The following is a 10,464-nucleotide window of genomic DNA, read 5'->3' as shown; positions in this document are numbered from 1 at the left end:
TCTACTGTCTAGTTATGTCTGTAAAAAAGTAACGTCTACTGTCTAGTTATGTCTGTAAAACAGTAACGTCTCTGTCTAGTTATGTCGTAAAAACAGTCATGTCTACTGTCTAGTTATGCTGTAAAACAGTAACGTCTACTGTAGTTATGTCTGTAAAACAGTAACGTCTACTGTCTAGTTATGTCTGTAAAAACAGTCATGTCTACTGTCTAGTTATGTCTGTAAAAACGGTCATGTCTACTGTCTAGTTATGTTTGTAAAACAGTCTCTACTGTCTAGTTATGTCTGTAAAAACAGTAACGTTACTGTCTAGTTTATGTCTGTAAAAACAGTCATGTCTACTGTCTAGTTATTGTGTAAAAACAGTCATGTCTACTGTCTAGTTATGTCTGTAAAAACAGTAACGTCTGCTGTCTAGTTATGTCTGTAAAACAGTAACGTTCTGTCTAGTTATGTCTGTAAAACAGTCATGTCTACTGTCTAGTTATGTCTGTAAAAAACAGTAACGTCTACTGTCTAGTTATGTCTGTAAAAACAGTAACGTCTACTGTCTAGTTATGTCTTAAAAACAGTAACGTCTGCTGTTAGTTATGTCTGTTAAAAACAGTATAGTCTACTGTCTAGTTATGTCTGTAAAAACAGTAACGTCTACTGTCTAGTTATGTTTTAAAAACAGTAACGGTCTACTGTCTAGTTATGTCTGTAAAAACAGTAACGTCTACTGTTTAGTTATGTCTGTAAAAACAGTAACGTCTACTGTCTAGTTATGTCTGTAAAAACAAAAAGTACACATACAGAAAAAGATAACTGTAAAAAAAGACTGAAGGTGTGATATGCACACGACAAATGTTGTGTTGCCTCTCTGGAACAGCCATTTCCTAAACAGCAGATGGTTCCTGACCCTGGGAATGGGACACTGTGGTGGAGGAGGAGCTGTCGCCCTAAAAAAACGCTTCCTGCTTCACACGCTCTGTGTGTGTGTGTGTGTGTGTGCACATCTTTGAGTCTTTCATTCTGTATGTGGGGTGTATGTGTATGTGTGTGTGTGTGTGTGTATTCTATATGTGCAGTATTTGAGTGTGTGTCTATTTACATCATCTACAATATTTGTATGAGAGTGGATGCATCTATTGTGTGTATCTGTTTGTGGTATTCACTGTGCAATTCCGCTTTCTTCCCACCAGGTTATATGATAAATATGATTTTGTGTCCAATTCCAAACATTCCATCAGCAGCCTGTTGTAACAGAAAAGTAACACAAAATGTATTATTCTATCAACATATTATGTCCAATATAATAGATTATTCTTTCTTTGCAAAAAAGAAAACTACAGACTAGACCTTGTAAAACCTCCATTATTGCCCCAACACAACATATTGGGTGGATTGAGTGTGTGTGGGTGCGTGCCTGCGTGCGTGTGTGTGTCTGTCTGTTTGTCTGTGTGTGTGTGTGTGTGCGTGTGCGTGAATGCGTATGTGTGTGTGCATACATGCGTGTGACACAGTCAAGCTGTGGGAGCAGGTGTTTGAGTGGATGATCGGCGTAGCCTGATTGTCTAACTACTGAGGAAAATGATGTTTCCTATTGTTCTGACTGTCAACATCGGACCCCAAGTGCCACTCACACACCACCGATCAGGTGTTTGCCATAAAAGAGAAAACATTCAGCAAATCAAAGGACAAAATTTCACCTCTCTCCTTTCTGATGATTAGATTGAGACTATAAGGTTCTATCTGCATTTTTTTGGTCAAAATGTAGTTATTGATATAGCCTTGTTCTGTTCAGTGTTCTCAACTTATATAGTACTCTAGATACCCAATTCATGTTGCTATGTTCAAAAGAATACACAATAAAAATTGCTGACACCCTTCAAACCGATTAGGATTCAGAACTTTAAAGCCAATTATCTCAGAATCCTCTTTTTTATAGATAGAACCTTATAGTTCCAGGCTCTCGACATGGTGAAATGACCTGGCCCACTTCAAAAACCAAAAAAGAGCTGCCAATATGTTTACAAAACACACACCTGATGTTATTACATGTAGTCAAAATAATTGTACAATCAAAAATAATTTAAATCTGAAGAAAATATAGATACTAACAGAAGGGGATTAAATGATGACCAAATTGTCAGTAGACAATGTAACCTGGTTCCTTATTGTATGTGTGCCAGCCACATTATTTTTAATAAAGCAAGATGAAATGAAAGTCAGATTCAGCTGCCTAGGAAATGGTGAAAATACCTGAGGGTTTGAAAGCAGTCAGTTGAACCACCTGGTAAAGTAAAACAGACATGTTGATGTCTGGGAAATGGATCAGAATTCGTAAAATACACAATGAACCATTTAGAAGTGATGGTAGGCCAAATAAGAGGATAGAGTCTCTTTAGATGCATAATACCAAACATACCTGGTTTCCTGATGCTGGTTTCAAGGAGAAACTACTTTCTTTTCCAAAACTCTCTGAAAGACAAAAAGGCAAAATCTCACAGAGATGCATTTATTCACCTGGTACTAAAGGAGAAGTTTATCCAAAATCTAGAAACCAAGTGATTCCATACATTGAAACTAGTTCAGTGGAGTTGGCCCTCTCCCCCTCTCTCCCTGTAGTGCTGTACTGAAACAGCTGCAAAAGCAGTTCATCTGACTAGTGACGTTGCTGGATGCAGGCCTCGCTTTGCGCTGTTGCCAGTGAATTCATGATACAGAAATATGCAAATTGTGGACAAATTCATTGTTTTATTGAAAGCGTACTGCGGAATTAGCTATTTTTGTCAAAAGTATAATCGGTTTTGAGTCAGGAAATGTGTACTTTTCCACCCAAAACATTAGCGATTATTTTATATCATAATTTGATGTAGCCGTCTGACACAGCAGCGGAGATGGGTGCCTTAATCACAGATACAAGTTTTTGTGAAGACAGTGAAGTGAAGACTACGTTACACATTAGTTATACAAAGTAAACGACAACCTCCAAAAATGTCTGACGACCAAAAAAAAAGCTACTGGAGGGGTGCTGATGGTGTCGTCGCCTGAGTATTCGGACGGAGAATTGAGGCAAATTGCAGCAGTAGCTGGATCACAGCCCCAACCCATCTCCAGGATCAACATAGACGGTGGTGCAGTTGTGACAATTTCGCTCCAATGCTGCAAATAAAGAACGTTTGTGCTGCAGAGAGAATTCGAATAAATGACTACAATTCTTACAGACATGGAGGAACATAATGGTGATGAGAAGCAGTTGGTTTGCTTTTGTGACCAGAGGGATTTTGCTGCCCTCATAAACTCCGGTGTCCTGAAAAAAAAATGTATTCAAAAAACGAATTGGAGCGCACATCTGTTTCAGCTGTGCCAAATGGAGAGTTATCTAACGAGTAAGTAGCTAAACTTTACTTTATTGCATGACCGCGTATAATAAACCTATATGAGCAAGACCGTTAGTGGGTTTTACATTAGCCCAAAACCCTATATATCATATGTTTATTTATCAAAATGTTTTTGGGATATTATATTCTGCAATGTAAGGTGACACATTTAATTTTTTATGTCTATTGTTTCTCAACCGCCCTGTCATAAATACATATTCTAACCTGTAGAGAACCCAGGTCTATATGTCTACATGATATGATGCAATGGTAATAACACAATAACAACACTTCGGACAGGCTAGTCTACCTACCTCCAAAAGCTTGCGTTGTCGCCTTCTCTTCTCAAATGCGCCTTTGTATTTTGGCACTGCGCCATATCCATCCATGGAAATATAGTAGCAACAGCTGTATCTTTTAGTATCCTTCAGTTTCCTGTCCCCATCATTTCAGATTGCATATCTTATTCATATACATCCCCACTGAAGTGCTTGCTACACACATGTAGCAATGCAAGGTTGGCTGCAGGAGTATTTATATTGTATTTACTATTTCGATTTGCTATTAACCTTCTTCTGCATCACTCCATATCTTTTATCGGAACACCGTGACATTTGGTGGCTTCTTCCCTTGATTTACTGTATAAAGTGCAGTCAGGGACCGGACATCAGCTTGCTCTTGCTGCCATCTCTTTTTCCACTTTGCATAACTAACTTTACCTGTGATTTGTCTAACTATTAACTTTGACACCAGGTTCTTTCTCACCACTTAAAGAATTGAATTTGTGACATCAAGCTCCATATAAGGGCATATTGTGACGTTTCTACATAGCACTGTCTACCCCATGAGGGCGCACATGCGCAGTTGTTAGCCATCGCCGCTGCTATATAAAATAATCGCAAATATTTTAGGTTGAAATATACAACTTTCCTGACTCAAAACCGATAGTACCTTTGACAAAAATAGCTCATTCGGCAGTAGGCTTTCAATAAAATAACACATTTCTGAATAATGAATTCACTGGCAACGGAGTAGAGCGAGGCCTGCATCCAGCACGAGTCACAAGTCACGTGACCCATTTTTGCAACTTGTTTAGTACAGCACTACAGGGAGAGAGAGGGGGAGAGGGCAAACTCCAAACTAAACTAGTTTCAATGTATGGAATCATTTGAGAGTTTTGGGTAAACTTTCCTTTAATGCCTTTAATGGCATTCATGTCAGGTTTGTTGAACACCTAAGTGTAATATCCAGACTGCATGACCCCTTGCACCACAACCCACCACTACCCAACCCTAACCCAACCCAACCCAGCCTACCCAAAACCAGACAACCTGACCCACCCCAACCCTCCACAGCCCCAATCCTCACTCCAACCCCAGAGCCACCCACCCCACTCTGGCCAGCCTCTCCTACCACTCTTGATGACCAGTGATGTGGAAGTGGTGCTGCCGGGGCCTGAGATGTCGCTGGTCTCTGGGCTGGAGGGAGGTGGCAGACTGTGGGTCCACGTCTGGGCTGGACCCCTCTGGGACGGCAGAAAGCTGATTGGCTGGGAACAGTTCTACAACCAATGAGATTGCATTGAGAAGTTTACAGGACGCCGACTGATTGTGTATTCAATGCATGTTCATCCTGAATTAGCATAATGTTTTACTCCAGGTTGAGAATAATCAAAATGTTAGTACAGATGTCGCTGTATGCTTTTTGTCTCACCGTGAAAGACAAGGCTTTCCTCTTCTCTTTGATCCTCTTTATGGCATTTCTCACCTTTAAGAAAAGCAGACAATACCCTCAGTAGCTTGTACTGCCACTGACGTGTTCAGCATTGTCAAATGGTTGGCATGCCACAGATAGACAACTGCATTCTGAGAGAAAGAAGCCCCGCTGAAATAGAGTTCTTAGAAAACATACCTCACTATTGTAAACCGCATACACCAGGAATATGTACAGGCCCTACAGGAAGGAAAAGACAGAAGACAATGTACAATATAGTGAGTTATTTCTATGGACCCTTCAACAGCCTAAGTATAGTTTGAGGATGATGAGGTTTACCTCCCCTCTCTCCGGATGAAGCCTCACAATAAATCTAAATTAACTAGCAGCTCTCTGAGGGTTACTCTGGGGCCATGGCCAGCTCATTCACATGAATTAACAACCATGCAGGAAGCTTATATGAGAGAGAGAGAGAGAAAGAGAGAGAGAGAGAGCGCACAGAGTAACACACAGAGAGAGAGAGAGATAGCGAAGGTAGAAAGAGAAAAATAGAGGGGAAGTGCAGAGTACCTCCATCTGATTTATAGGTCTTATCAGGAGTGTGATGGGAAGAGAGGTGGAGGTGAATCTGGCGAGGGGCCAGCCTTGAGCCCTGCCATGATCTGTCCTTCAAAGGTCCAGACTGAGCCACCCTTTCCCACACACTACACTGCTCCCGCGGCCCACCAATCGGCTTGTCTAGCCCATCTCTCTCGCGCTCGCTCTCTACAAACTTTTACAGATAAAGATCCTTGAAAGGATGGCTTTGCTCACCTGGAAAGCATTGAGAGCGATGAACACATAGGCCACCATCATGGATAGGTGCACCAGGACTCCACACAGCCAGGTAAGGCCCAGCACCGGCAGTAGAATAAGGACTGGTCGCGTCACAGCCCTGCAGAAGTCAGACTGTCAGTATAGTACACACACCCACTCACGCACCGACCCCCACACACACACTCTCCTGGCAGGACTCAGCTGATGCTGAATAGAAGTCCATTATGGGGTCTAGCTATTGTCACATACACACGCACGCACGCACGCACACACACACCACACACACATTGCATAACTGTACAAAATGTAGTTATTTGACAACCACAGCTATACTTGATGCGAGTGTATTCAATTTAAATTAGTAAAAATAATAATAATAATCACATTATTACATTATTATCATGTATGCTCTGTGTCTCTGATTTGTTGTCGTCCTGCTGCACCTGGGCCAGGAGATTGAGTTCACGTTGAACTTTGTCTACAAGGACAAAGTGAGCAATTCCTCTTCTTCCTTAGCTTTTCTTTTCAATTTAGTCTTCTTTCCAAACTTGTGACATCTCATCACATTCTTACGGGGAACAGATAGACTGCGGAGGGGGCAGAGCTGGCTTGCTTACTCCTTCACTCTCTTTACAAGGAAATGAAGAGGTGATGATTGAAAATAAATATCTCAATGAAATACTGTCTTGGTGTTCATAGATGGGCAGTGTGCACCAATATCATTGTTTTATTTGTCTTGTCTCTGCATGTAGGCAGCTATATATGAGTATAGCATGTTTAGCCCTGTCTAATTGGGACAGGACTGAACCCTTTGCCCTGGTGCCCTGTTTAGAGTCCACATTGACCAGACAATGAGCTCAGTGAAAAGCACACGACCAACACACACCCACACAGTCTGCCTCTCCGTCTCTCTGTCTCGCTAGGACCAGGTGTTGGCTGATAAGACCTGATAACAACTCCCACTACTTCAGACTCAAACCACCTCATTCTCATACAGTTACAGCTCTCTGTTTAGTTCAGTTAAGTTTGGCTGTGTGGATCGTCACTTGTGAATTTGAAAATCAACCTATTCCACAGATTGCGCTTCAAAGGAAAATTCCTCTGACAGCTCTCTGTCTCGTGTGTATCGCACATATGAAGATACCATGAAAAGCCACCAAGTGTGGGATGTTGGGTTTCAGAATCAAAATACTATGTATGTGTCCTAGGTTTGCATGTGCGTGAGAGAGCAGGAGAGTCAGGAAAGAGGACGAGAGATTGAATGAGAGCGAATGGAGAGAGAGAGAGAGAGAGAGAGAGAGAGAGAGAGAGAGAAAAAGAGAGCTATAGTGTGGTGACTCACCAGGTCAGGTCGAAGGTGTGGAGTTTAGATGCTGAACTGGGAGTGAGCATCTTTGCGCGACGACGAGCGCTGGACACTGTCACTATGACTACCCGGCAAAGCACCACTGCATTGACCTAGGAGTACACAAAGTCTTAGAACAACTGATGGACATGCCATATTGTTGCTGCATGACACATGTATGACACATGAATAATCATCACAGGTGAGCACACACACACACACACACACAAATGCAAATGCACACACACACACAAATGCACAAACACACAGTAAAGTGAAGTAACACAAGTAAAGCAAAGCTACATACGACCAAGATAAATAGAACAGGTCCCACAAAAGCCCAAATCATATCAGTCTCCACATTGAGCCAGCAGTGATTGTCTGCTTTGTACTTGTCCAAGGATATCGTCAAGGTTACACCAACAATCACAACAGGTAGACCTGCAAAAAGAAAGCAACAATATGATTTTTTAAAGGAATATAACACAGGAATGTCTTTAATGAAGAGAGTTGACATTGCTGTGTTACAGGCACTGCAGTAGACATCATTCACCAGCCATTCTATTTAGTCTGAAAAAAGTGAACACCTCAGACAGCTGGCCAATAGATGAGCATCTTATAACACATCATCATGAGTGTGTTTAGCTATTTGAATAAATACACTCTTCCAATGTGGTCAGTAGGAACACAGCCTTTGGTCTAGATGAGTTGTGTTCCAGACAGCACTGTGCACAAACTGGGCTTGTAGGATATAGGCCAGTGTCTTGTGTGACTGGATGAGTCCTGTGTGGAGTGTATCAGGACATAGTGTTATTGCTGTAGTGTGTTTTACCCCAGCCGATGGAATAGTACATCTTCATCCTGCGGTCCTCGCTGATGTTGACAGACACCACCTTACTCCACAGCAGCAGCCCCTCCACCAGCATCCAGGAGAAGGAGGCCATGAAGAAAAAGTGCAGCAGGGCTGTCACCGCCAGACACACCCCCTAGTGAACAGGAGGGACAAAGCATTGACACACTTGTCCGCCATTTAAGTAACACACATATAGTACCGTGGTCTAGAGAAGAGAATGGAGTCCTATCATACATTCAACGACCAAAGCAGATAAAAGCCTACAGGCACATGGATCTCTGACCCTATGCCCTCCTCTAGTTCATAGTACCCATAACCATACAGAGAATGGGATGTTTGAAGACAGACAGAGCTACTGTACGTAAAGAGTCCCACCTCGTTAGCAGAGGCCCAGTCACTGCACATTAGCAGCAGCTCAGCTATTCCCAGAGCCACGATCAGGTTCTTATGGACAGTGGTGCGGTCAGACTTAGGAACTCTGAACCCACACCAGGCCGGAGAGGGGAGAGGAGAGACAAAGAGATGATCAAGGTCAGACCAACATGCCTGTGAGTCAGTAATCATACATAAATACTAAACACAGCAGCAATGGGTCTGCTCAGCATGGTAAAGAAGACATATTGTACAGACAGAGCTAATCATTCAAACAAACACATGTCTTGTACCCTTCACATGCTAGTAGATTATTCCGTGAAGCAGAGCACCACTCACCCCACAGCAATGAAGAGGATGAAGGTGAAGAGTAGGCCACACAGAGACACTCCACAGCCAATGAACGTCATCACCTGGAGGGCTTTTTCATTATCTGGACTCCTCTGACACACATACACACATAGGTATTTATCAGAAACTATGCTGACTATAAGTGTCTGGGACTATTCTCTATTGAGTGCACTATTTCACAATGTGGAATGTGAGGACTTGTGGAGGATAGAATGGACCTTCACCTGGACTTCATAGACTTGCATCAGCAGGGCAAAGTTGGTGGTGTGGTTGCAGAAGCAGACAGTGGAGTCGTATTGTTTAGAGATGACCTCACATCCTCTAGTAGACCACCACCCCCCTGCCTCTGGCCTAGAGGGGGACAACAGTTTGCACTTTCATCGCAATGTACGGTAACCTTTACACTAATGAATCAAACACTGATTTCTATTGATGTAATGGCAGAACATTTGCTGTCATTATACTTACATCAGATCAAAGTCCCAGAATGCACAGACTGGGTCATACACGGTCCCTACAGGATTCTAAAGGAATCAATGGAACAGGACATCCTTTCACACTTACAGTAAAGGACAGACTTATGGAGGAGAACAAGGGGCATATATCATATTCTCTGTGAGCGAGGCAGAGGTATATAGTGTATAGAGGAATATAATCCATGTGAGTGTGAGACTAACCTGAGCTCTGTGTTGGAGCTGGAAGCGTACAGCCATGCTGACAGGCTGTCCGTCACCCAGGACTGTAGTAGAGATGACAGAAGAGCCCAGGATGGTGCCCAGGTACCTGACACACATAGCACAGCACAGGCCATATGGGGACAGTCACACATAAGGCTGGATATCAACACTGGCTTATGCTCAGTAGGCACTAATGGGAAAAAAGTGTTCATGGAAAATGAAAAGTAATGTTCTTAATGGACTGATTCATATCTACAGTAATTCATGAAAAAAAGACTTGTCCTGTTGCAAATGATTTCTTCTCATTTCGTGCCTACTCAGTGTCACCATGGTCTAAAACAGTTCAGAGTTCTCGTCTTCCCTACCGCTGGATGCCATCGGTGACGATGGGAAACATGGTGATGTTCTCCTCTGAGTTGAAGAGAGGCCGCAGGGAACTGTACCACGTGTTCACCACAGTCACTATCTGGAAGCCTGCTCATACAACATCCACATAAACAACAACATCAACATCCACATAAAAAAACAACATCAACATCCACATAAACAACAACATCAACATTCACATAAACAAGAACATCAACATCCAGATAAACAACATCAACATCCACATAAACATCAACATCCACATAAACAACAACATCCACATAAACAACAACATCCACATAAACAACAACATCAACATCCACATAAACAACACTTCTAAGAACACTAGACAGTTTAACAATGCAGCACAAAGTGGAAACAGAGCAATGTTATGTCTCATAATAGCCAGCTAATACAGATTGTGAATAGTTGTATGAAGTCAAGTGGTACTACAAATGGATGAAAACATCATGTCTGTACCATGCATTGACAAGTGTGTACCTGTCATGTTTTGTCATTGATCATCATGTCTTGTCCCTGTGCTTCCCTCTGCTGGTCTTATTAGGTTCTTTCCCTCTTTCTATCCCTCTCTCTCCCCCTCCCTCT

At 42.4% G+C, this 10,464-nt stretch overlaps 1 protein-coding gene across 2 annotated transcripts; it reads right to left on the bottom strand.

Moving 5' to 3' along the window:
* Positions 1 to 979: 979 nt before the first annotated feature.
* On the bottom strand, positions 980 to 10,349 carry adgrd2 (adhesion G protein-coupled receptor D2). Of its 2 annotated transcripts, none has more exons than XM_024003371.2 (16): positions 9,858 to 10,349; positions 9,493 to 9,598; positions 9,284 to 9,339; positions 9,040 to 9,166; positions 8,804 to 8,907; positions 8,468 to 8,570; positions 8,072 to 8,225; positions 7,547 to 7,680; positions 7,237 to 7,352; positions 5,892 to 6,012; positions 5,277 to 5,318; positions 5,079 to 5,132; positions 4,755 to 4,926; positions 2,411 to 2,463; positions 2,245 to 2,275; positions 980 to 1,236 (listed from the first exon to the last, which is right to left on the bottom strand). In XM_024003371.2, exons 1-16 carry the CDS (start codon positions 9,887 to 9,889, stop codon positions 1,229 to 1,231), a joined length of 1,413 nt encoding a protein of 470 aa, XP_023859139.2. In that variant the 5' UTR covers positions 9,890 to 10,349; the 3' UTR covers positions 980 to 1,228. The 2 variants fall into 2 exon arrangements, with proteins under 2 accessions (XP_023859139.2, XP_023859140.2); XM_024003372.2 differs by having other exon boundaries at positions 4,779 to 4,926; positions 9,858 to 10,348.
* Between the last annotated feature and the right edge of the window lie 115 nt (positions 10,350 to 10,464).

This window comes from Salvelinus sp. IW2-2015, linkage group LG15 (assembly GCF_002910315.2).
Source record: "Salvelinus sp. IW2-2015 linkage group LG15, ASM291031v2, whole genome shotgun sequence".
Taxonomy (NCBI): domain Eukaryota; kingdom Metazoa; phylum Chordata; class Actinopteri; order Salmoniformes; family Salmonidae; genus Salvelinus; species Salvelinus sp. IW2-2015.
The sequence above is the reverse complement of the archived record's forward strand: the minus strand, read 5'-3'. Positions and strand labels throughout refer to the sequence as shown.